Genomic DNA, 27,153 nt, shown 5'->3' on the forward strand with positions numbered 1-27,153 from the left:
ATTATAAAGTGTTGCCAAAGTATAATTTTGATTAAGGAGCTTGCACATACTGGTGAGTACTGTTGATTTAGAGCAGCTGTGACTTTACATTGAGCGGTGGTATAATAAATTTGTTAAGCTCTATGTCTTTTGTACACAGACCTCTCTTGTATCGCAGTAAAGCATTTAATAAGTATTGATTTAACAGTATAAGATTGTTCACTGAAATATTTTATACTGCTGTAAAGAAAAACAAACAAACAAAGGAGAAAGTTTCAATAAAGGAATTTCCTTTTTTTTAATTTCATTTTCAGATTTTGTACAATTCTACTGATACACACACACACACACTTCTTCAAATAAAACAAAATAAAATCGCAATAAAAGCATCAGGTCTACACATCCCTCACATAATAACAATGTGGATGGTGTGAACCGTGAAATAAATAACACACGCACACACACACACACACACACACACACACACACACACACACACACACACACACACACACACACACACACACACACACGGAGGGTTTGGTGGAAAGACATGAGTGTTACAGGACAGAAAGAAAAATGAGAGAAACAGCACCACCCGAGGGACACAGGTTTGCACACATGCGAAAGCACCCATACATTTAACTCGGGCACCTGTGTGCTGAAACACAGTACATAGATACACAGGGGCACAAGAAAAAAAAGGCACTGCCAGCAGGAACAGCTCAGGCTTTGGGTGGTGGCGTTAAAAGTAAGAAAAAAAACAAACAAACACACAAACAGTACAGAGGGACGCATGTGCTCATGGACAACAGGCCTCGTGTATCAGTACTTTTATGCACTAAATGAAGAAGCATAAGAACTTCTCAAGGTTGAATGTTTTCTGTGATGCATGCACTCCAGATGTTTTAGCAGCCAGCTAATGTGCAGTTAGGATCCGTTACATTATACGTGCACTAAATGCACATCTTTGTAAGTGAGGCCCAATGATGGAGCGCTGTTGACAGACACACTCATTTTAAAACACTATTCACATGATCCTCACTGCCCTAAATGAGAGTGCAGACACACGCGCACACAGACGCACACACACACAAACCAACCAGTAGGAATGATACCTAAAAATGTTCATTTCAACAGTTAAGTTAAACCTTGTCACTCTTTTTCCAGTGTCTACATAATTCATATGCATTGCAAACACATCATTGGTACATCATAGCCATGTTCATGAAATTTATATATTATTATTTCCTCTTTTTTTTTTTTAGGTTGGAAGGCAGGTAGATTCAAGAAAACCTAAACGCATGCCCAGCCCCAGATGTTTGGACCATCATTAACCTGCGTCTACTGTAAATGTGCAAAACAGAATCAGTTTTCCTCACATACACCACCTTTAATTCAACAAACTTTTGTCTGTAATCGCTTTAATCACTCTCGGCAGATGTGCCCCCTCTCTAAGCTTTGGCATCAAAGTCCTGTAACATTTAATATACAACTCCATCAGTGTACATAAAGTGTGTCGATAAAGGTTTGTGGTTCACCTCCCTCGGCAGGCTTTTCTCCGCAGGTGGGGTTCATGCAGTTTGCAAGTGGAATTCATGCAAGTTTGATTGCGATTAAAGTGAGAGGGGAAATGGAAATTATATGACAGTTATCATCTTGGAACATGTCTGGATTATGTGTATGTTTTGCAGGAGCATGGAGAAGGGTGCCAACTGGGTGTGGCTGAAGAAGCACTGACTGAATTTAGCAAATAAGAGCAGATAAGCAGGGGCTAAAACGAGCTTGTTCTACGTGGAACAGGGCTATCTTTTTCCTCCTTTAGCTTTTCTCTGTTCCCAATTCATGCTCCCTGAGAAAAAGCCCAGAATGGATCTCGCTTTCTTATACCTGTTCTGAGATTTCGAAACTCCTTAAGAAAACATTTTCTAAGGAGAAGCACGGGTTGCCAGTACTTCAACTCCCACCCTAAATACCTCCCTTAGAACTCCAGAGAGATAAAATAGCACATCTGCTGATAACTGATATATCATTTCCAGGAACAACACAGTATGATTGTCCTTCCATCCCTGCATGATGCAGAAAAAAAGTAATCATGCCTACTGTTCTAATCCTAAGTCTATGTGCAGGGAAGATGAGCTCAGACTCATGCATAAGTAACACTTGCAGTAGCAGCAGCAGCAGCAGCGGTAGCAGAAGAAGAGGGAATCTTTACAAACACCACTTATTATGAAAATCTATCAGTCTCAACTCGAGTTGAGTTACAGTACAGATCTTTCTGTGTGTATGTGTGTGTGTGTGCAAGCGTCCTTGGCACTATTTGTCCCATCAGCTAGAAGACAACACACACTCTGTAGCTTTTTACAACGCTTTCGACTCCCGATTCCCTTCACAAGGAGGCGACGTATGAGGGGTTGTGGTGGCGGTGAGAGGGGCTCATATGCGTCCTGAGAAAGGCTATGCAACCACGTGTGAACATGTGTGCACGTCCGCGTGTATATCTGGAGCTCCAAGAAAAGCTAGTTCGGGCTCTGCTCTGCGAATAGATCTCGAAGGTGTCGGAGTTCAAAGGGTCAGTCTCTCCCTGGGTTAAAGCCATGACGTTATGTGTGACGGGGGTCAGGGGGTATGTTGTTGAAGGGCCTGCTGTAGTTTCTTTCGGTAAACAGTGTATTTTTGCTCCACTGCTCTAATGCGCTCCGCCTCCTCTTTCTGAAGGATGACCAGGAAGTTTTGAAGCTCGGGGACAGAGAATGCATGCCACTGTGGGATTAGGAGGGAAAAGAGAAGGAGCAGATTTATAACACTTCTGGAGGCACTTACCCTCTTAACATTTGCAGCTTAGTAATAAACTTATGCATGTTTTTTTGCCTTCTCACCTCTACTTCTCCGGTCTGATTTTCCTTAAGCACAAAGCTGAGCTGCTCTGGATCTGGTCCCGCAATCAACCTTAGAAGAAGAGGGTGGTCAGAGAGAGGAAGCTTCTGGAAGAGGTCTGCAAAAAGAAAAACATAGCGTTGATATCACCAGTTACTTTTCTGGAAACCACGCGAGCTAGCGGCTGCACATGTGTTGTCCTCACCCTGTCCATCGCGGTGCGTCTGCCTGTACAACGCAAACTTGCGTGGATCGTCCAACACCATGAACTTCTTCAGCAAGCCCTTGATGACCTCTCCTGTGGTGGTTTGAGAGCTGATGTGGAGCTGCTTCACACTGTCGCTTGGTAGATAGAAGGACGTTCTCTTCTCTGAATGCTCAGAGTCTGTAGCTTCCTGCTCCTTCGGCGGAGCTTGGAGGCGGTCGCTGACCTGCTTGGACGCACCCTCTGAGGCTGACGGGTCCACGCCATGGACGGTGACTGGTCGATTGAGCCTCAGGTGGACTTTAATGAAGCCTGTGTATGAGCCGTCTGAAGCCTACAGCAAGAGAGGGAAAGGTCGTGCATTAATGTGTGCAAAGTAACAAAATGCACCCTAATGATGCTGTTTAGGATCTAATGTCCACCAAACTTGTGGTGGTTTAAGATCTTTCAATTTATAGACAGGTTAATGCAGTGAAACATGGAAATTAGGAAAATGTGAAAGATGTGTTTTTTTCTGAACTTAACAAAAGATACAGTTTTTTAAAAAAAATGAATCTTTAGTTACAGTTATGATTTTTTTTCTAATATAAGTGGAAAAACATGACAGAGCAGTTAGTTATGAAAGACCTACTGCATGAAAATTCACAGGCCTGTCAAAAAACAAACTACAAAAAAACCACCAACCACCACCCCGAAAGCACTCTAACATGTTCAATCTTGTTTGCATAGTTCATGAGAAAAATGTTTCTCGCCGGCAGCAGCCACTTCCTGGTGCATTGCTATTCTTGTGATGTTGCAGACCAGCAGACCAAAATGAACTTTGAATGGTCCCAGGTGTTTGCACCTGTAAGCTAAGTTAAATCAAGGCTTCCAACAGGGAAGCAATTTTTATCATCTCTTTTGTGTTTTTCAAATCATTCCCGTACTTTGTTTTGTTTTTGTTTTTAACAGTTAAAAGCTACATATATAAAAGTGTGTTACTTTATTTGATCAAACTAAGTATTCCGAAATACTATTCCTAATTTAATATTTTACTTTCTACACTACATCCAGGTTTGTTTGGTTGTTTTTAATATGTGTGCATTAATGAAAAAAAAGGGAAGCTAAAATAATAAGGTTTCATTGTGACTTTGAGACTGAATAGTGCAAATTTACAAATTTGTTTAAAAAACAAAACTCTCACCAATTTCATTCCATTTTCTGTGACTTGAGCGTTATACGCTTCAATCCTGGCCCGCACTTCTTCCACTGATAGGTCTTTTGTCGCTCCCTTCTCTTCTTCCTTTGCTGCATTCTGCTGTGAGGCAAAGAAAAAATTATTATCAGCACTGCACCACTGTCGCAAGTAGCAGGAATGTTTTATCTTTAACCAGCAGATGGTGCCGCTTCAATCTATCCAGAAAAACAAAAACGGTCTAATAGTCTTTGCTCAAGTTTCTGAAGAAAGATGAACCACAATCAGGAAAAACCCTTTCACCTTCCACACAGACTTGCAGACCTAGTGGGTGTCATGCTTGGCTCACAAATAAGACTAAAGAGAATCTAGGCCAGTTCCTGCAGGGTGGTCTCTCTTGACACTACCCTGCCCTCCATCTTTGCCATCCTCACACAGAAAAAGCTGACTCTGACTGCAGCTGATGGGCTTTGAATACACGCTAAAGCATAGTTACACTAGCCCGCAGCTCTGCACGGGGACAGGAAATGTTGTGAATGGAGCTAATCGTGCATTCAGCATCTCAGCGCAAGAATATTGACAGCTTTGCCTCCCTCTTACTCATTTCCCTTTGTGAATAAGGATGAGAACAAGAGAGAGAGAGAAAGGAAGGATGCAACGAAAGGAGACGAGGGGGAGTCAAAGAGTGGGAGGCAGCGAAAGAAGGGGTAAGGAGTGATGAAAAAGCGGCTGCTGAGCCAGCCTTAGCAACACAGAGTTTGACTAGGTTATTTATAGTACAGTGGGATGCATCCTCTCTATCTCACAATAGCTTTTTTTTTTTTATTTATGTAAAATTTCCTCCCTTCTACTTGTTCGTTTGCATTTTCCGGGGAGGTGGGAGAGAGAGATTATGTGTCTTTGTGTGTGTGTGAGAGAGAGAAAATGTGATGCAGCTATGGTTTCTAGAGGGAAGTCCTCAGGTTGAAGATGAAGTCACTGTTTCTTTTTTCAATGGAAATGCAATAAGTGCACCCTTATGGTAACAAACGACACAAATAAAAGGACCCATTCTGGCTAAAACTGGGCATCTGGCAGGGGAAACGCTGCACTGCTTATTCTTTTTGTTGCTCTTCTTATTGCGCTACCAGACTCTGCCCAATTATAGTCCCACAATTCTGTAAAAATGCCAAAGTTGCAGCAGTGCAGCAGAATGAAGGTGGCGCCTTTGAGAATAAAATGTTTTACTAATTAGGACCCAAATACGAGTGTTTTTGCCTCATATCTGGATCATGAATGTAAGTATCTCTGTCATGGGGGAATTTGAAGCCTTCTGTTCTGCATCTCACAAGACCCATAAAAAGCCACTGAGTTTACTGACCCAGCTGCATTCATAAAAACATAAATAAAATAAAGAGCACATTGTGCAATCCAAGGTTAGGAAAGGAATCTGAGGGATACGGAGGAGCGGACTCGTATCGAGAATTCCGTGCAGTGGAAAGCAACAAAATGCAAAGAACCTCGCAGGAATTCCTGCGTTTGTATGTGAGTTTATAAATGTATCAGAAGCAGTGCCCTGCCCTGCCTGTCTGCATACCAGCGAGAGTGATCAGAGGACAATAGAGCCGGACAATAGTACAGTTTTCGCTCCTGTGAGGTCGGCAAAAGCCCTGACTGTGACCAGGTCGCAGAGGCGCACAGAGTCTGCAGAGGCATTCCAGGAAAACACATCTGATGGACTTGCACTGTAGATTATTGGCTCCAGAGCTAAGTGTTTCACTACATTAGATAGTTAGATATCTTTAGACTGTAAGTGCTTGAAAGTCTCTTAGCCAATGTGCAAGCACACTTCCATCATCTAATGCATACATGTAATAAGTTATCTGATTATACTGTCTCAGTCTCATATGAAACAATCAGCTCTTGTTGCCATGTTGGTTTTTAAACGCTCCTGTTTTCATAATTTAGATACCACACTTTTACCACATAAACAGCTTTTATTATGCTACTTGATTGAGCTTCACTGTGTTGGCGAGGGCGCATGAGGCAAACCTGAAGCAACTCAAATTTGTTCTTGTTGCTGAATGCATCTAAAGGTACATGTGTATCTAAAAAGCATGAAAAATATAAATAAAATATCTCTGACTGTTACATAAGAGTCTCTCACATACACAGACACAGACACAGTCCCTCCAAGGTGACGCAGATAAGTGTTGATGCTCTCACTCTTGTGAAGCTGGACAAGAGGTTTTACGACTGCTTGAAATATCACGGGAGTGTAGTCGATATGAAATCAAGTATCACACCTGTCTGTGTGTATCACCTGACCAGCTTTTTAACTCAAACTTGTAAGACCGACAACATGACGAGTGATGAGCGTTTTCACAAAAATACAAACATTTTGAACAGTGTGCGATGGTCACATGCAATCACATACATAAAATACACACATGGACCTATGCACACGCAAACTGTCAGCAGTTTGTTTCAGAGCGCTGTCTTTACAGGGTCAAGTGTCAAGGAGAAGTGCAAGCTGATTCTATTTCACAGCCCACAGAGCGCTGTGTGTGTGCCATCACTGCCAGCAGTGCAGGTCTGTGCATGAGTGTGCACTCACACAACAAACGCACAAAAACCTAAGCACCAGCATCAAAATAGATTTACTACCACAACTTATTGCATTTTTTTATGATGACTGAAACTGCAGATATCTACGGTTGTTGTTCGTGGTCTCACTGCGATGCTAATTTAGAGCAGGATTGTAGCTCAGTTTTTAATATGTTGTATGTTTGAGTGCAAGCAGTAACAATCATCTGTGCAATGACTAACTAACACGAGAGCTACAGTTGATTCAGCTGGTTTGGATTTAGCATCACTTGATGCTCTGGACTGGGCCCCACAGGTAGCTAGGTGGCTAATAAGGCAAGCTACGTGACACAGTAACACTTGGTTGTACACTGAAGAAGTGAGAGATTTCACGACAGGTTGATGTGTTTGGATCATATCAGAGTTTCTATTAGCTAAGATAATGTAGGAGGAAGTAATAGACACAATATTCTTGTTTTATTAGCATAACACGGTCTGTTTCTGAATAAAAGGTTACAGGTTTCCGGGTGAATATCAGTGTTATAACTCATTTATTTGGACCATACCAGAGAAACACACACACACACACACACACACACACTTCAGTTCACTTCCTTATGCACAAAACTTATGATAATGTCTCTATTTACAAGATGCATCTCAGATCTTTGCATACTCCTTTTCCATATTCAAACACGAGGATAAACAGAGCACTTTGCTCTTTAAAGACGCACTGCCCCACAGGGCTGCATTTAACGCAAGCACACAATTCAGTTTCTATTGGGTATGTAGACTAGCTACCATGTTGTCTAGCTAACAGTGCTACTACATTATAATTCATATAATATTTCTTGGTTACAGGGCGTCGGGGTCATCAGTCTCAATCAGCTGGCAGCTTCTGTTCTCTCAGATCAGGCAAGTCAGCCTCCTTAGGCTGTGAGCCTGGCTGCAACCCTAACTCCACAACCTGACAGCATAGCTGGTCAATTATTCAGAGATTATACCTTCTCCAAGTCAGACACCAAAGGCAGCACAAGGCAAGGACAGCAAAGAAGGGGGATGAGCAGGTTTTACATGAACACCAACTGTCTGTGTTGGTTTGTCAGGCCGCCTCCCACTTCCTGGGTCTCTTTTCTCTTTTTCGTCTATAGTATTGACAGCGCTGCTTTTCTTTCAAGTGCTACTTTAAATACTTTGGTTATGGTTTGTTACACAATCAGGTCACTGAATGTACAGTAGAGCTAAACGAAATCTCAGGAAGTGTGAAGACTGCCAGTAAAACCAGCAATGGGTTGCTATGGTAACTAGAAAAGTGCAGTTAAACAGTATACACACACACACACACACACACACACACACACACACACACACACACACACACACACACACACACACACACACACACACACACACTTGCTCTCGTGCAAAAGTATCAGCTTTGCCTCTATGGAAACCTCTCCACTCCCACACACTGTAGAGAAGAAGCCTCCATGAAATCAGTCTGTTAAAAACAAGCAAACCTGACAAGCCAACAGATCAACGTTGAACAATACAGCTGTATTACAGTAACCCCTTCCTACTTTCTCACACACACACACACACACACACACACACACACACACACACACACACACCTAGAGGCCTACTTAACCATGCACAAACGCCACCGCTTCCTCTCCTAACTTCTCCTTTTTGGATAAAAGTTTTGTTTTTTTAAATATAGAAAAAGTGCAGTAGAGTTTGTTTGCCGGCACGATTGGCGCACTGACTGAGCTTGCTCCGATATTAAAATTTCAATTATCAGGTTGACTGTACTCCTGATTCTGTACCTTAGTTGTTTGCCTAGGCTTGCGGAAGAACGAGGTCTTGGCTGTGAAGAAAGTGAAGTCCTCGCTCTCGTCATCCAGGCTGCAGTACCCACTGCTCATGCTGTTACTGCTGGTCATGGAGGGGGTCAGCACTGTGTTGACGGTCATGGAGAGGTCCGAGGACAGCCTCTGGCACCAGAAAAGCACCAGAATAGCACGTTGGCAGCTCGAGGAAGCGATGGGTTGTCTCGAAGTGACGCTTGGGCACAGTCAGAGTCTACACGCGTACAACTGCCCTTTACTCATCCAGAAATAGTCTGCGCTCCTGTGCTGATGCATCCAGAGGGTTTAGATCCCACCTGCGAGGGCGAAACAGGTGAACTCTGCTTCGATTCGGCACTTTGGGTGCTACCGGAGAGACGACCAGGAAATGCAAGAGCGAGCAACAGACGTGTCACTTCCTCCTGTCATGCGTGTGAGTGTGTGTGAGAGTCACAAACAGGCCATTCTGTATGTGCACCTGAGTATTCTCAGCTAGACATACAGACACTTTTACGCAAAGCTTGTAACTACCTCACACGCACGCACGCACAAACGTAGGCACACGGCGGAGTGATGGAGTCAGCTTACAGACTGGTTTCAAGTTAAGCTCGCTCACCTGAGAGCACCTGTTATGCCCACAAACACACACTCGTTAAGGCATGCATGCAAGCAACACCACATCCTGCTTTGATCCTGCTCTGTGTCTCTGTGAAGACCCACTGAGAAGGAGCGAATAACAGTCCAACTAAAGTCCCTCATGCACAACCAAGTCAATTATGCTGGCATTTATTTGTGTAAGCATCCATCCGTCCCCAGGGTCTTGGGTAAATAGCAGCAGCAGAGCTCCTCGACTGCAGAAACGAGATGCTCACAGATCCCCTGCTACCTCCTCTCTGCTCTCCTTCCCATCGTTTTGACAATGTTACCAAAAAAAGGACAGAATCCTCACACTCAGCTCCTCTCTTTCTTATCCTCTCCCTCTTCTCTCAGCCTGTCTTTGCACCAGCTTCACCGCCTCACTCTCTTGCAACCTTGCTCAACCATCTGTGGTTGAGCGTGTTATCAGTCTGCAAGCGCCCTCCCCCTTCTCCCTCTACTCTCTCTCCCTCCCTCTCTCTCTCTCTTCCTGTAAGCGACTGCACCCTGCAAAGCATGGCCACTTCCTCTCACAGAGGGGAAAGAGAGAGGTATGTGTAAATAGAAAGAAATGCTGATGAGTGAGAGATATGAAGGCCCGTAACTTCTGTATGACATACAAAACACGAGCACAAACAGGAAGCAGCACAAAAGCCGGGCAAGATGGCTGCTCTGCAACTGATATTTGGGTGCAGCGTGCAACGGTTGACTGGAAACCATCATAACCGCCGTAAATGTCACTTTTATGTAGAACCATCCCGACTCTTAATTTGTCAGCACCGAAACACAGGCAGGGACCGACACAGTACTACAACAAAAAGGTGCACAATCATTGCTGTTTTGGTGATGAGGGATAGGCTTATGGTGCCCACAGAGAGAGAAAGAAAATGAAGAATGATGGCTGTTAGCATAGAGATTACCGTGACCCCTAACCTCAGAGCGACCCTACAACCTGCCCTCTAACTCTGGCAGCGACCCCCTTGCCAAAAAGCAGCCGACGCTTGCTGCTGCTGAGATTGATGTGCCCATCTGTCTGTCGGCTGCTTCAGTGCATGTAGCAAGATTTTAAAATCACACAATAAGCTTTGGGAGAACTGTGGCATGCACCGACAGTGTGTCAGCCTTTTACTGGGGTGTTTTTCATCAGGTTTAAGTCAGCTGATGACTGATAACCTGCAGCTCTGCTCCTCGCTTCCATCAGCGTAATCAGTATAGGAGAAGAGTGCTAGCAGGGGGTGCTGCACACAAACTAGAACACACACACTACTGGTCTCAAGTCGATGAAACCTGGTCAGCGTGATGATCCTTTGTGTGGCTGCAGCAGTCTCCGTCCATATGGGGCAAAAGGCGATCAATTTCTGCTGATGTACACACAAAAAGGACTCGTACTAACCACACACATGGTTACAGTTATAAAACAGAGCAATGGAAAAAAGGGGGCTGCAGGAAACAAAGTGTCGTCTCTCCTCTAGCCATTCAAGAGGCTTTATTTGAAGCACACCAGTCACTAAGTTCATATGCCACTAAAACTGACATAATCTTTTAATGCTGACATGCTGACTAATGGCCTAAATGTAAAATACATAAAAGCAATTTTGTCGTTATTGTTTTGTTCATGTGTAGCTGGACAGATGACCTGAATGTAGGACACCAAGGCAGATGAAGTAAACACAACAGGAACCGGTAATGGCGATTACAAAAACACAGAAACACAAAGTCCAAACAGCAGCAAACCAAGAATCCAAAATAAGAGCACAAGAAGCATAAGGAATGCAGGGGAAAAGCACTGAGCACAAACAAAGGGAAACACAAAGTCCACATGGACAGATGAAGACAGGGCTATTAACCCTCCTATGAGAATTTCAGTTTTGATTTTGTTCTGGGGTCTTTAAACACATCTTTCACTAGTTTTCTTTCCAGAGTCTTTGAAATCTTTTGCTTCCTAACTCTGCCAGGCTCGTTCTGTACTGTGTGGCTCTCTTCAGTTCTTGACACTTTTTGTGACAACTTTGTATATCTCTCTCTTGTTATATGAGCATCAACAATTCTTTTTCTCAAGTCTAAACTGATGTCTTTTGCTTTTGCCAAATAGAAATAATTTATAATTTCTAAAGAAAACTAGTGTTTGTATAAAATAGGAGCTGGTGTGATGAAAATCCCTTGCTCTACTAAAAATAGCACTTGGGAAAGTTTGACCAAAAAAAAAAAAAATTCATAATGATTTTGTCCTCTGGGGTTAACTGCAAAATGAGACACTGGTAGGGACAAGGAGCGGGTGAAGTAAACAAAGCACATATAAAACTAATGAAAGGCGAGCAGACAATCACAAAGAAAGGAAAGCAACAAAAACAGGAAGTACATAAAACAACACCACACATGAGAAAATAAACCTTCAAAGTAAAACAGGAAATAACTGAAAGACAAATAAATAACAAACACGCTGAAACAAGGAAAATGATGCTAAACATGATGCACGGAAACAAAATGACACCAGAAACAACTAAAAACTAAGGGAAACAACTGGGACTGTGGCATTTATGTTCCACTAGAGATTTTGATTGAAACCAATAGAGAACAAGTGGTGCTATTGGATCAAACGACAAACACACTTTGCTCCAATTCTGTGCACGCTGTTTTGATCGTATTACGCTCTATGCATTCGCTCACACTCGCTAGATGACCTCGGGACATAAGAGGAGCTGCCAACATTTTGCTGCAGGCCTGCTTGGTTAGCCAGAGTACTCTTGTGCCTGATATCTGTGTGTCTGTGCGTGTGTGGATGGACCACATCGCGTGGGTGACTGTGGATGGCATGCCAAGAGCAGCACACTCACAATCTTATAGGTCCCTAAACACAACCATGTGCTTACACAAAGAGTGAATGAGGCACTATTTTGACGATGGATTTTACGTAACTACTGTATCACTTGGACGCCTCCGGACTTGTACAGTAGGAGAATAGGAAACAAGGCTAAAAGCTGAAACTTTGAATTTCAAGTTTAAAACTGTTGATTTCTTCTTTATATAGGTTACTGACTTACCATCATCCATGGATACTAAAAATTACATATTCCTTTAACATCTAAAAACTCTGATATAGAGCAAGCAACAAATAAGGTTCCTGTACACAGAGTTAGTGCTGTGGACAAGGAATGTCCACTAATTGCAGTGTGAGTGGTTCTCCGGCTCCTCCTGTCTGTATGCCGAACTGATAAAGTGCTTTATGGGTGTGTGAATAAAGCCATTTGAGTGGTCAATGCAACTAAAAAGCACTTAATAAACTCATTAAGCAATCCAACGGTAGTAACCAGACCGAAAAGCAGCGCACATTTCGGTGCTTTATTTCGGTGCTTTTTTTTCCTGAGCTGTGATACACTTTAGATTCTAGCCAATCATTTTACGTTTCCGAGGATAGTAGGCGGGGCCAGGTACGTACGTTCTTTTATGCAGAGCTACAGATTAAAAATGTCCAAGGCGAAGCGGTCAAAAGTCTGGCTGTACTTCACAGCAAAATATGCAAACTCAGCAGCAACAAGTGCTTTAAGCTGATACTGTGATACTGTCAAAGGAGGTAACACCTCAAATCCGATGAAACACCTGGCGACGCGTAGCGTTTTTTTTTAAAAGCCGAGAAATGCGCCGTATTTGATGGCAGCAGCAGCCGTTCTTCTCTGCGTGAGTAGCTTAATGTTGTTTGTGTGTAATTTACGTTGAGTAGGCTAACCACGTTATTACATTAATGCATGTAAGGTGAACTAGCAAACATCATCATAGCTACATGCGGCTGTCCTCTTGTTTGATGGCAGATACTCCCTTCACCCTGGCTAAAAAGGCTAAAATGACCAAAGAAAAAGTGGAAAACAGTTAAACATGAGAGGTTTTTGGACAAAGTTTGTATTTTTTCCATTGTTTAAGCACTGCTTCCAGCCAAGAGTGATACCATATATGCCCCATAGCTGCAGAAAAGGCTAACATTGTTATATTTTTACAAAAAACAGCTGAACATGAGAGGTTTTTGGACCAATTTTGTGTTCTCCATTCTTTAAGCACCGGTTTGAGCACCGTTTGAGCACCGGCACCGTTTCAAAAGTACCGATTTGGCACCGGTATCGGATAAAACCTAAACGATACCCATCCCTAGTTAGGACATCCAGAAGCAAACCTCTACACTTCTGGAGAGAGTTGGTGGAGAGCCAAAGCTGGGAGAGAGAGGGCGGCAAGAGAAGTCATGAAAGTAGGGGAGCAGACGCTAATGTGACGTAGCATATTTTGTCCTGGGAACACTTTGTGACCAAAAAAAGCAAATGAGTGCATAAATACATTCTTAAGTGGAGAGTTAAGGAGGAGAGACCGCATGCAGTCAAAGTGGAGGATGGTTATGTAAAAGTGTGGGCACGGAAGGAAAGAACTCTTCCATTACCCAGCCCTGACTCACGTACACCTCTGCTGCACACGTCAAAGTGCTTACTCTTCCTCTGTACCCCCCCAAAAATGGCACCCATTTCCTGTCATGTCTTTTAAAATACTTACCCTGAACTGAGAGGCTGTGGAGGAGCTGTGCCGTCTGGGAGAAGGAGCTTCCTCGGGCTCTCTGTCCCTCTTGTTGCAGTCAATCTGTACTTTACTTTTACACTCCAGGTGACATGTGTAGCTGCAGTCTGTTGATCACACACACAAAAACAAAACACTCCAGTCAGAGACAAGAACAGAGGCGCAGAACCGAGAGGGAACAGCAGCGAATTTAATCATGTGGTGATTTAATAATGTGGCCCCTGTGAAAGTGTGAAATGGTGATTAGTCGCATGTAAGTTATAAATGAGACCCAGTTCTGACTTAATCAAAGGTGAAATCATTCAAAAGATCCATTTGCACAGAAATCTGGCTCCATCTAGTGGCTAAGGGCAGACTCACAGCTTATACAGTGTTAAACTGCTAAGAGATTATATGCATGCGTGTAGTGATTCAGGAAAAATGGAGGCATTGATACCTGAACATGTGCTCTAATCAAGCAACTTTACCTGATACTGACTAATTTAAGGCCCGGTGAAATCTGGCTGTCATAATATTACTGCTCAGAGAAGGGATCAGAGAAGTAAATTCCCCTCCAGTGGAACTACATTAGTCAGTCAATAACGAACATGTCACATCCATTAAAAATCAAATGCATAATGTAACACAGTTTTAATGCACCGCAACAACTGATGGGCTTACTCCATTTAAAGGGAACAAATGGTGCAATGCTGCCATTGGTCAACTCCCATCGACCGCCCAGCTAGAAAAGAATAGATTCAACTCCCCCCCCCCCCCCCCCCCCCCCTTTAAAATGTCCCCAAATAGTCCATCGTTGTTCTTTAATTTCTAGGTGGTTCCGCGTATGTCAGCGTCTGTTTATTTTTGCCCTGCTGACTTTATTGTGGTCAGAGACTTTCCCCATTGCAACGCGCAGCCTCAGATCTCACTTCTCCTCCGCCGGTGAGATAATCCATGCACAAGGATATAGTAAAAAAAAAAAAAAAAAAAAAGATTACTATTATAGAGCTGCACGGACAAAGAGAGAAGTGTATTTTGTGGAAGCTCTGAGTCAGACGCCTTTCATGGTTTTTGAGCTTAAAGCTTCATAAAGGACACACAGTGCGCTATACTGCATGCGCTCGGCGAGATCAAACCTCAATCCGCATGTGTTGTTTTCTGTTACACCTCTTTGCTGCAGCTAGAGCTGAATGAGTAAGGCTGAGCCCTGCATGTTGTTTTTCTGTCTGCTGTTCTTAGAGGAGGGAGGGAGGAAAGAGGAGGGGGGGGGGGGGGGTATCACTGCGTCTCTCACACTCAGCATCAGTAACCATAGTAACAAGCTTGTTAATGAAGCGCCTTGATGCGACTTTTGTTGTGATTTGGCGCTATATAAATAAAATTGAATTGAATTAATGACCACCGTTAAAGAGAAGGGCTTTACAGTTTCACATTATTATCCGCTACTGATTAAAAAAAACAGAAAGGTCTATGTGGGCATTAAAGACACTGGATAATGGTGGGCTTGCTTTTTAAAGCCGGGCTACGTGGGGAAAAAGTTTTCCCATGACAGTTTAGAAGTCACTTCAGATTGAGACGCCTCTCTGCAGTGACCTCTAAACTGCTGGTGTGTGTCTGTAGCTTCAGCAGAGAGAGAAGGACGTCAGTGCCTCACCGGCAGGAGGGATGTGTTGAAGCGAGAGGAGAGTTCAGATAGGGGATGCTCTGCTCGTGACACTTTAGAGGTCACTGCAGAGAAAGAGAGATAGAAAGGAAGCACGCAGGGGAAGGAAAAGGAGAAACTCCTTTCCTGCCCTGCTTTTCTTCATTCACTCCCTCCATCCACACTCTGGCTGGCATTCTGTGCCTTTTTTCCTCTGCATTTGGCTACGCTTACACAGAAAAACCACTGCTGGTGTTTGGTTGGGTGACAACTTAAAGACGGACCCCACCCTTTTCTCTGATAAGTAACTGCAAAAGTTGGGACATGCTGAAAGGAAAACAGCCACAATGTAAGGGTGGAACGTCTTTCCCTGCTCCACACCTACATGATACACCGCTGTCAGCAAGACGTTGTTCACCTAAACTCCACGTTATTCCCACGCTGATAGCATACCTCTGCCTCGCACATAAACAAACAAAGAATGGAAATGGCATTTCAGCGTTTTGGAGTATTTTGAAAATTCACAGAAGTGTTCCTGTACAGGTTTCAGCACCTTCCTTATCCCATTCTTTTGAATTGTTTGAGCTCAGGTTTTTCTTGTATGTTCAGGGTAAATGTTTGAGCGTCTGCTGGCATGCTGGTGCATGCAGGCCTGGTATTACATGAGACTCCTTCAGATGAGTGCTAATGAGCAGGTGGAAAAAAAGAGTAGCAGCAGATCCAGTGAACCAGAGGGTTTCTGAAGGTCATGCAGGCGTGCTGACGTACGCACAGGCAGAACAGAAAGAGTAAGTAGGAGAAGAGTAAGCACTTTTCTTGTGTGAGTTTTCTAAGTAATTGCAGTTGAATGCAAATTGACCCCACCAGCCCCGAGCTCCTCGCTGGGACTTGCAAAAGGGGCTTTCCACTTTCTATTCTGGAAAGTACAGTGCACTCTTACGCCGTCCACTCAGTGGAGAAGTTCCTCAATCTTAAATAGATTCCACCCTGCTGGAGTTTTAGATTTTTGCAGTAGGAGATATTTACAGGAAATGCCATTTTACTTCCATATCTTTATGTGAAATTAGGCTGGAAACTACCTTTCAAAAACAACAACAACAAAAAAAAACTTCAACCACTGTCCGCTGTGAGCAGAAGAAGGAGGACGAGCTCTGATTTGTGAAGTAAATTCTGATCTCAGAGGAGGATGAGGCTGTTTTGTTTGTTTTCATTCTTTCTGGGGGGTTTTTCTTCCTCGTTTAGTTTCAGTTGAAGTACTTTGAGACGTTCCTGTACGCAATCAAACAAATTTGACTATGCCAAGAATCGGCAGGTAGGGCATGTGGGTGGTTGTGGTTGTTTTTTCTGCGACATGGTGGGTGTGGGAGACACAGGCGTGGGTAAAAACAGAGATTATCAGTGAGTTTTTGGCTATGGAGGATGTCTGTATGGTTCCAGATAGAAACGAGGGGGGGCATATTGTATTTACTCCTCGTCTGGCTGAGGATGAAGGGGTTACACAGGGGTTAGGTAGCGATAAAAAAGGGGCGAGGATATTAACACACTAATGAACCTGAAGGGAGCTCTGTAGGATTTAGAGTAGCTTTGGGGGTCTTTGGGGGGCCTTTAGCTAGTCTGATCCCATCATAGCTGATTTGAAGCAGTTATCCATGTTCTCCTACTGCGTAGCTGTTCTTCATCTCTCGGCACATTGGTGAATAAAAATATTACCGTTCCGTTTTTATACTTGTCTCCATCCTTATTCATAACTCAAACCACCCCTCCATATGCTGCCAAATCGGACATGAACAGATCTAATCTAATCCCAAATCTGAATTTAATCTGACCCTCTTACCCCTTTGACATCTGTTTTTATTTGTGTAAACAGTCATTTCATATTTCGTTCTGACATTTTTAATCTTCATCGCGGCAGAGTCTGTCTTCTCCTCTCGCAAAACTCCCATCTGCGAGGTTACAGATGCTCTGAGAATAAGCAAAACAAACAAGACAGGAAGTGGGCTTTATTTTTGTTTGTTTTTTTTAGTCTGTGCTGTGAGCTGTAAATAAATACAGCTGAATATTTTTGTGGGTAATGATTACATCGTTAGTGAATGTTTTGGAATGATGACAGTTAGGCTGCATGATAAAAAAAACAAACAGCACATTTTAAAAAAATATGAAGTCCATACATGCATGTTGGCCCCATAAATGTCAAATAAGCAAAATTTCCATATAAAGTTATGGATCCCAACCTAACCATCACCCTACTATTAACTAAATGAGTCCATCTGAAGTGCGGTCATAAATGGATGGATGGATGGATCGATACTACATGCTAAATGAAATACAGTTACAGTAAAGCAGACTGACTGTACAGTATGTCCATATAGCGTTTATTTGAGGCTGCTTAACACATGTCCCCATCTGTTGTCACGAATGTAAAGCTTCATTCTGTGCTGACAACTGAACAAGCAAGCAGGCCTTGAGAGTTTTCCCATCATTCTATGGTGCTAATATTTCCCAGTTTCTAATTCACAAATGACTCTCAAACCTCAATAGAAGAACGTCCAGCGTAGTAAACTGCACTAAACTGCGTTCCAGTGAGGCAAAACTTTTAAAATGTGCACGACAGAAGCCTTGATAAGCCACTAATAGCTTGACTCAATGAGCGCTCAGATTTGATACTACTTGTACTTAGACTGAGAGAACAGGAAGATTTTATAGCAGCGCAATAAATTTGGCACATTTTCGTAGCTATATGGTGTTTTATATGTTGTGCAGTTTCTTTTTTTTTTTCATGTTCTGTGTGCTAATGCTTAAAAAGTACTTTATGGTTAATGGAATGGCCTCCATTTGGCTTCTGAGCACAACCTCTGATGGGCTACGGATACACAGACCGAGCCCTGGCGACGTGGTTTTAAACTGACAGAGTGCACTTTTTCTAGTTATTTCTGTAAATATGCAGTAGCGCTAAATTATAGCCCCGTGTTGGCAGGAAGAACTGTCAAAAGCCTCCCCTGATATAATTATGTAACTGTGTCTTTTGTTTCAGGTCAGTTATTATATTCTCAGCAGGTTACAGCATCTAAGAAGACGCCCCGGGGATCCTCCACCATTTATAAGACTCTTTGGCAGACAAATATAGACTAAAGATGCAGTAGAAGACAGAACAGAGGAATCCAAATTGGACAGGTTCATTCTTAAAAGGATGAATAGGGTTTCCTTAGAGGGAACACCATCCAAAAATAGCTGCTATCTGTCTGTGGCAGCTTGTACTACTGATGGTGTTTCTAAAGCTTTTGAGGCCGCAGCATGACGTTACTCAGGTGGTGCAATGATGACCTGCTCCTTGAGTCATGTTTAGTTAGGCTCTTATCAGGCTCACACAGGAGGGCGCTCCTACACCTTCCCCCAAAAGATGTGCACACACATTCACACAAAATAAGCTGAAGTTTTCTTTGTTTTTTAGTGGTGGTGGGGGTTTAAGCAGCTGCTGTCACTCCCTGGCTGAATCAATGATTCTGCAGCACCCAGCCATTTCACTCCCTGCCTCTTTTTTTTAAACCCATTCACACTTTGTGCTGATGCTACATTAGTCCTCTATTTGGAGAAAACATGGGAAAAATCAATGGCATGCAGCCTCAGGCAGGCTCACTTTAATCTCAAATTTCTGCTACAAATATGAAAGTCAATATGATAATTGACTTACAGAGGTTTTTCCAGGCAGACTGAAAAAGTGCAGGTTAAGAATAAACTCTAGTTACTGTGTGCTGTACACAAAAGCACACAGGGGGTTGATCACCCGTTAGGGGTACTGACAAAGACTAACACAGCTTACCGGCTCATTTCAAAGACAGATGGCTCAGTGCGCACAATACACAAATATTTTGGCACATGGCCGACCTCTGAGGCCAACCCAGCTCAACCTGTCTACTCATCATCTTTCCCCTTGTCCAGAGCACTGACCCTAACTAATCAATGCCCTATGCCCACATTTCCAGGTTTCACAACTTGTACACACTCTGCGGTCATCTTGATCATCTCCATACCTGAGTTGTTAAGCAGAGATCCATTGGAGGATGATCGCCGGAGGATTCGCAAGCTGTCGCTCCAGGAGCGAGACTTGGGCAGCCTCTTCAGCAGCCGCCCCAGCCGCCGCGACACGTGACCGAAGCAGGCGCTGCCAGCCTCCCCTTCCGATTCACCCGTCACCTCCTCTAGACACAGTGAAACCTGGCCGAGAAATGTCCTGCCCACCCTAACGCGCTCTGCTCCCCCAGCCCCAACTCCAGCTGCTGCCTCCCCCTTTGCCTCCTCCTGCCCTGGGACGGGAGGTGCTATCTGTGCCATGGATGGAACATGGTGGCACCATCCGGCAGGCACCGTCCTGTGTGCGTAACCCTCGCTGGAGGACCTCCTGTCCTGCCGCCGGCCGCCCCTCTCTCTCTGAGGACTGCACCAGCGCCAGCCCCCCCACTGCCCCCCTCTGCCATCCCAGCGCAGCCACTCTGCCACCGGTGCCACGCTCCGAATAAACAGCCCCCTCTCCACACGCTCTGCCACCCCTCCACCTGTACTTCTCACACCCTCCCCAGTGCTCAACCCCCTCTTCTCGCCCTACACTGTCCTCCTCGGGTCTACCCCTGAAAACAGTCGTCTTCAACCCTCAGCGTGAGGACACGAGCCCCAAATCTCTGCGGTACAACTTGTTCCTCTGTCGTCCTGCTGCTTCTCTCACCGCTGCTCTCTCATCCTCTCTTCGTCTCTCCCTCTGTCTCTGCTGCAGCACCCACACACTCCGCAGTGAAGAACGGCCAGCTTAAAGAGACAGAGACCCCCAAATGCAACCACTGCCCTAGCTTCTCTGACCCTCTCTCTCTCCTCTCTCCTCTCTTTATAGCAACAGGAGTCTTTCTGTCCCATCAGTGGCTGACTTTCCTCACTTCATTCAGTATCTGAAGACATCTTCAGACGTCACAGGCATCACTGCAGACGCTCCCAGCGCCGTTCCCCACTTTTCTGTCTCCTTGGTTTGAAATCCACATCATGGCGAAGAGGAAGTGAGTCAGCCATGCTGTCTAACCCCTCAACAGTGACATACTGAATCTTGTCAGTGTGAAGGATATGCTTCACCTTGTGTGTGTGTGTGAGTTTGTGTGGTTCGCTGTGACACGCAGTCCGTTGCTTCTTAATATGCACTGTGAAAGAGAAAGAGTGAAAGCTCCTGAGAGTTCTCGTCCTGCCCCACTTACAGAACTGAGCAGTACAAAGGAAAGAGATGCTCACCATTCTCACACAAATCCATTACATTACAAGAATTTTCATCTATTCTCACTGCTTTTTTCCCACTGAGGTGCCTGGTTTTTTTGTTTGTTTGTTTTTTTAACCTGTGATGTAATGTGTGTTGCTAAAGTCTAAAATCCCCCGAATCGACCTCACCTAACAGGTTCTTGAGAATGTTTTCATTGGTCCTTACTGCTCTAACCACCTCTTCCTACACAGTCCTGCTATCAATATCCACTAAGGGCAACCTAAATATAGCCTGCTTGAACCCCCCATATACATACAGCAGAGTGGCAATGCAAAGTGAGGCAAACACAAAACACCACACGGGTCTTTCTGCAAAAATACAACAAAACCCTTCATGTCCTACATTTCTGCTTCTATTACAGCTAAACATATTAATCACCCTGATGTGTAAAGCCTCACTGAAATGACATTAAAAATAAACAGATTATAATATAGGTGTTCAATCAAGCTCTGTTCAATACTCAAAGCAGCTTTGTACTCAGACTCAACTTGATTTCAACTTTAGACACATGAGCTCCAAAGGAATGCTTTGGATGAAGTCTTATTCAAACTATATTCAGCTCAGCGCTGGCAGAGCGCAGCAGCGGTATGCAGGGACAAGAAGGTTATGAACCATTTAACACAACCCTCCTCCCATGTTTTCTTCTTCAGTGGTGAAAAAGGCCAAAGGAAAGCAGTTGCTGAGACAAGGCCTGTACTGTGTGGACCACAGGAAGAGGTAGGATAAGGATGGAGTTCAGGGAAATAATACAGTCCCTAGACAGACAGGGGGTATGCCCCGAGGTGAAAAGTGTGTGTGTGTACACTTACACAGGCTTCCTGTTAGACAAATACAGAGACGTGTGTGGGCTCACACACTTGTTCATGAATGCTTTTGCTGTTGTCATAAATTTGAGGATCACTGACCTCTCAGGTGCTCACCTTGTCAAACAGACCTCTGACATGAGAAGCAGAGACACGCAGAATAACCGATAGCAAAGCTCACAAACGGTGGTCGAAGTACAAGTTCATGCAAACATGGCCACCGTGAACAATCTCTGAAAAACTTATTGATCTAAAATAGTTGAATTACTTGAGTAATCTAGCAGTTAAATAAAATGAGGATTCAGATTCTCTGGTTGTTGCTTCAAAACTTTGGGGCATTTCAGGGGTCTTTTGTTCTTTTTCTATATTATTGCACATCATACTGTGCTGGGACAACATAACCAATGAGGAAAAATGCTAACTCTGACAGTTTTCTTTTCACTTCCTTCTGGTTTCTCTTTGAAATGTTTCGTTTCTATCCCTTCAAACTGTTTATTTAACTGAATGTACAGAGAAACATTTAAGGGCATCTCTGCAATTGTCAGTAGCCATGTTTCCTCCTCTGAGGCTCTCATAGCCCTCTTATACAGCATATAATGGCCCCAGATAACACATTAACAAATCCCAAAGCATGCTATGCTGCATTTGACACTTATAAATCAGCTTACATCTACATTAAATTGCGAATTGTTCATCTGCTGCCTGAATGTTACGCTCAGGGATTAACTACAAAGAGGTTAAAATAGCATTTAGGAAGAAACAGTGTAAATACAGACAGTGCCACATGTCTTATAGATGACCAGATCCAGCATATCAGTGTACGAGCGCCACAACAGCACGCTTCCCTGAAAGCTTTAATTAAATATTAATCTGACGTCTGATCCTGTCTGTTTGTAATCCCAGTGATTCCACTCTGGAGAGATAATCCCAGGGCTGGAGACACTCAGAGCTGAGATTAGTGGGAGTGCCCTACCCCTCCTCCTCCCTGGTATAGTGTATAGATTTACAGATGTACGTATGCATCTGCTACACACTCATTTCTTTTTAGTGTGTTTAAATTAGCATTTTATAACAAGTCGTAATAATATGTGTAGTGCAGCGGTGTCAAACATAAGGGCTAGGGACCAGAGTCAGCCAAAGCAAAAGAAGCAGTGCATACATTTTTGGACATTTGACTGTTTTTCAGCTTTTCCTGGTGATAAAGAACTCTTCCATGGCCAGTCAAGCTAAACCAAAGGAATTAAGTAATAATAATTAAAAAATTAAATGACAGAAATGTTCCTTTTTAATCACCATCTATGGAAATATCAGTAAAGTTTTCAACGTTTATCAGATAAAAACTGAGACATGCTGTTAAAATTGTACTTCTTTTTCTTATCGTAAGATATTTTAAGGGTTTAATGTTTAGTTAAACATCTTTATGGCCCACTTAAGATCAAAGTGGGCCGTATGTGGCCCACAACATAAACTGTGTGCATGTTTTCTGCCTATAATGGTAAGGGGGGGGGGTGTCTCCTACTGGGACAGACTAGCGCCAGTAAAGCAGCTCATAAATGTCCTGACTGTCACAGTCATCAGAATCTGTGTTGGTCTTTATGCTTTCATATGTCGTGCTCCACTGAAGCCTGATGTCACATATGGCTCATATATGTGAGTAAAGTCTTTAAGCTTTACCACAAATCACATTCTCATCCATCACCCAAGAGGCGCAATAAAGATAAAGAAAACATAAACACAGAAGAAAGGCAGCAGAAGAAAGTTAAAGGCCTGTACACCAACAGAGCAGCAGACTAGAAGACTGGGAACTCTTGGGAGATTGACAGATTCCAGTGCAGAGCAAGGCCACAACTGTCCCAGGGGTGCACGCTGCACAGCTGTTTGGGCTTCGTATGCAACAAAGCAAACACAGACAAGGCCGAGCGAGTGAGGCAACCAGACAAAGATGGAGAATGATGGTTGTTTATGGTTGCAGGGCCTCTTGTCTCTCACTCCCTGTCATTTGCAGGGAGCGGGGTGCGTGCGTGCCGTTTCTATTTTGGCAGTCACGGCTGCATTTCTTCCACCGCAAAAATACCTTAAAATGCCTACATTTGTATTGCCTGCTGAACTTCACGGCTGTTCACCGCATTCACCTCAGATGTCTTCTGATAAGAGAGAGCAGATGTACAACTAATTGGTTTTATCCATGAAGAGAGTAATTGTGAAGGGGAGTGAAAAAGTTAGTGAAGTTTTTGAGATTTAAAGAAACTGTGTGTTTTGTGTGTGTGCATGTTTCTGTGGGTATATATGCTCCAGTAATCTTTCTGCTCTTGCCTCAGTGAGCTCTTGCTGATAGCACACTAAATCAGACAGCTCGGCAGTGCCGGCAAACTTGCGCTCTTTTTCCTCCATCCCTCTCTCTTGTGCACTCTCTGCTCTTAGCTCTTTGTCTCTCCTGATTCCCGTCACTTGCCATCACCCACTGTTTGCAACCACATGCCATCCTTTATTTTTCTCCTTCATTTCCTCCTGGTTTTGTTTCACTGTTTGTTTGTTTTTTAACCTGCTTCATTCATTATCCCTCCCTTTCCAATCATCCTTTATCCTGCCTTATCTCACACTACTCTGCAGCTCCAACCTCGCCATGACAAACTACTGCTGACACAATGCCTGCTCAGCAGCCGCATACACTCAAACACACACACACAGAGGATGAACGCATGTGCAGTGGGTGTGCAGAGAAGCACAAAGGTACCTCAGGTTGAGTTCTAGTCCAAACTGTCTGTGACAGAGCCATGCAGATATGTTAGGAGTGGCATCATCAGATGCTGCTTTCTGTCTCTGAACATATTCTCACATCCCACAGCATCAGACTGATGTATTTAATATATTGTCCCCATTAAATGTGTCTGAGCAGACATTTCCACTACTCAGGATTTCACCAGTACACCACTGTGGATTCCATCTCGCCCTCTTTCTCTAAGTCTGGTAGCAAAGTGGGAACTCTGGGAGGCACAGCTGCAGAACTAGATAAAGCTCTTTCCGTGGAAGGATTTTGGCTGCCTGTGGTGAAAAAATCTTTGGAAATGTCCTTCCCTGTCACTCCGAGTCACTCACAAAGGCACATGCACAATTTTTGTGTGTGTGTGTGTGTGTACAAACACACAACCACAGCTATGGTTTGGCACCCAGCTACAACGTGCCCTTCATAAAAACTGCGCTGCAGGAACAAGACGCGGATCTCTAATTCAAAACACTCTGCATTCACGTGCGCAGTCTGTTCCACGATGTCTCGTGTGGGGAAATGAAACAGTAATCACACAAGTGAATAAAGCAGGTATACACCGAGTGTGTGGCGTGGCACCACATAAGCCTATAATCACTCATTTCCACGGGGAAAGAAAAAAAGCAACTCACTTGCAGTAGCCTGCTTTAACTACTTACTTTGACATTTGAGTGCCTCCACAGTGACCTGCCGGCTACACGCGTCACACCAGTCCTGCTTAACGGGCTTGGCCTCGAAACGGTGTCCTTCACCCCTTTCCGTCTTCACCCGGGGGTCCGTCCCCTGAGAGAAGATGGACCAGGCCTCCATGCGGTGAGGTTCGGGACGAGCCAGCTTCACCACTCCGGTTCTGCCCTGCGTAACCCGCTCCAGTGGAAGACCGCCGCTTTTCCCTGGCGCTGAATGCCGCAAGGAGATGCTCTGACGTCCGCTGTCTCCGTTCACAGAATCTGCCTGCGTCGCGCTCCGATGCCGGTGCAATCTTTTATGTCCACTCGCCAGCGATTCGCTCGGTATGACATTAGTGCCCGGTCCCTTCAGCGAGGAGCTCCTCCGACCCCCGCGGGCGGTGTGCTTGGCGTGACAGTCCATGTAGCTGTTGCTGCTGCAGTCGCCGGTGATGTGCCCGTTGTGACTTTGCCGTGCCCCAGCGGCGGTGCCCGCGCCGCTGTCCCGCTGCTGCTCCGGGCTACGTGGCGCAGAATGGGCGGACGGAGCCCCGCATCCTTCACCGGGCATCATTCCTCCTCTCACCACCGTCCCTGTGTCTCCTCCAGCAGTGACAGACACATCTTCCTCCCCACTCCCTGAGCTTCTCCTGAACATCTCCCAGGACTTTTTCCTCGGCAGGATGGTTTTCTTCCTGCCACCGAGCTGCCCGAAGAACTGCGGACTCGGCTGCTGCCCCACCACACTCACAGACGCCATTATCCTGTCAAACCCCCTCCTGTAAGCGCGTGTGTTCGTCTGTTTGAGGGGTGTCAGTGTGCGTGTTTTCACTCCGTGCCCTGACTGTAAACTCAGCTCTCCCCGCCGTGTCACGCCTGTAGTAGTGACGCAAGGGAAACGACACTTTTAAAGCGCGAGCGCGCTTCCCCAAAGACACGAGGGATAGTAGCGCGCATGAATTTCTGTTTAACGTTTTAGCACGCTAACCAGCCCGCATCACTGGGTGATATTGAACTTGATGACGAGTCAGTGAAATTTGTTTTATTCCAGCCGGCCACTTACTGTAAATGAAGGGAAAGCAACAATCTCCTGAAACCAGAAAATGCGTTTCTTAAAGAATCACAGTTCAGGGATATGCAGAGAAATACCACGGACTGGATGTATAATGAAACGAATAGCTTAAAAATGATAAATCTTCTCTTATTTAAATAGTCCGTTTCAAGTGGGTTTTTTTGTTTTGGTGTTTTTTGTTTTTAATGGGACAGCAAATTAAAGGCCAAGATATTTGACATGCCACACGTTTACCTCAATTTTATTTTATTTTTCTAAAAAAAGTGGAATTACCACCTCGAGATTGTATGCTTCCGCCATCCAGTCAAGTTCTGTTTATGCTGTGAGTCCAGATATATGTTACGGAAGATGATTAGATATGTAGACTTTGAATTTACACCAAAGATTACATCTTTGACCCCTCAGGTAAATATTTTCATCTTGTGTCACATCCCTTTTATATTTAAGGTTTAAATTCTTAAATTATGGACAAAATCACTTTTTGTGATTATGTGTGTTTATTTCTAATGGGGGCTTAGAAATAAACATTATTTTCAAATGATTTGATTTCTGTTTTGAGTTTCTTGTTGTCGAGTCTGTTTTGTTTCTGTTTGACTCTGTTCAGTTTCACTATTATTTTTAGTATTATTTTGCATGGAGGGGATTTGTCAGGGGCAAAATGAAAGGTTCTGACTCGGTACTGCAAGACAAACAGCATTTTTTGGGCAGCAGACTAACAAGTCTCTAACCAACAAGACAAGTCTCAACAGACCTTAGTGCCAAAGCCTCATCAGGAAGGGTGTGAAACCAAAACTGAGCAAACTGACAAAAACTCAAATCTTGTCCAATATATGTATATATTTATTTTAGAAGCATAGTTTTTATTTCACATAACAAAAAAATAAACCCAGAATGGCTCAGGCTACAACTATTACTGACCGGGAGGCGTAAAAAACACACATTTGATGAATCTGATTTGTAGGCCTCACTCTGGACTGACAGTATCGCAAATTTTGTCTCAATGTAAAATATCACAAAGTCTGTCTGTTACACTTGTTTGTGTGGGCTAAAAACAGTAAAGTTTTCCAATTTGCCAGAAACACGTCATGAGCTGAAAAA

The 27,153-nt window shown here is 44.0% G+C and overlaps 1 protein-coding gene across 2 annotated transcripts; it reads right to left on the minus strand.

The window, feature by feature from the left end:
* Nucleotides 1-248: 248 nt before the first annotated feature.
* Nucleotides 249-26,590, minus strand: rassf5 (Ras association domain family member 5). Of its 2 annotated transcripts, none has more exons than XM_026168300.2 (6): nucleotides 24,975-26,590; nucleotides 13,817-13,944; nucleotides 4,245-4,355; nucleotides 3,062-3,395; nucleotides 2,859-2,974; nucleotides 249-2,742 (listed from the first exon to the last, which is right to left on the minus strand). In XM_026168300.2, exons 1-6 carry the CDS (start codon nucleotides 25,741-25,743, stop codon nucleotides 2,599-2,601), a joined length of 1,602 nt encoding a protein of 533 aa, XP_026024085.1. In that variant the 5' UTR covers nucleotides 25,744-26,590; the 3' UTR covers nucleotides 249-2,598. The 2 variants fall into 2 exon arrangements, with proteins under 2 accessions (XP_026024085.1, XP_026024083.1); XM_026168298.2 differs by having other exon boundaries at nucleotides 4,245-4,358.
* Between the last annotated feature and the right edge of the window lie 563 nt (nucleotides 26,591-27,153).

This window comes from Astatotilapia calliptera, chromosome 5 (genome assembly GCF_964374335.1).
Source record: "Astatotilapia calliptera chromosome 5, fAstCal68.1, whole genome shotgun sequence".
In the NCBI taxonomy this organism is placed as follows: Eukaryota; Metazoa; Chordata; class Actinopteri; order Cichliformes; family Cichlidae; genus Astatotilapia; species Astatotilapia calliptera.

Excerpts from the sequence above, each read along its gene's own strand:
- rassf5 (XM_026168298.2), bottom strand. The coding sequence starts at position 25,743 with ATGGCGTCTGTGAGTGTGGTGGGGCAGCAGCCGAGTCCGCAGTTCTTC. Across the intron at positions 13,945-24,974 it reads GGAGGCACTCAAATGTCAAA|ACTGCAGCTACACATGTCAC; the intron begins GTAAGTAGTTAA and ends TGTGATCAACAG. Across the intron at positions 4,359-13,816 it reads CCACAGCCTCTCAGTTCAGG|CAGAATGCAGCAAAGGAAGA; the intron begins GTAAGTATTTTA and ends TTTGCCTCACAG.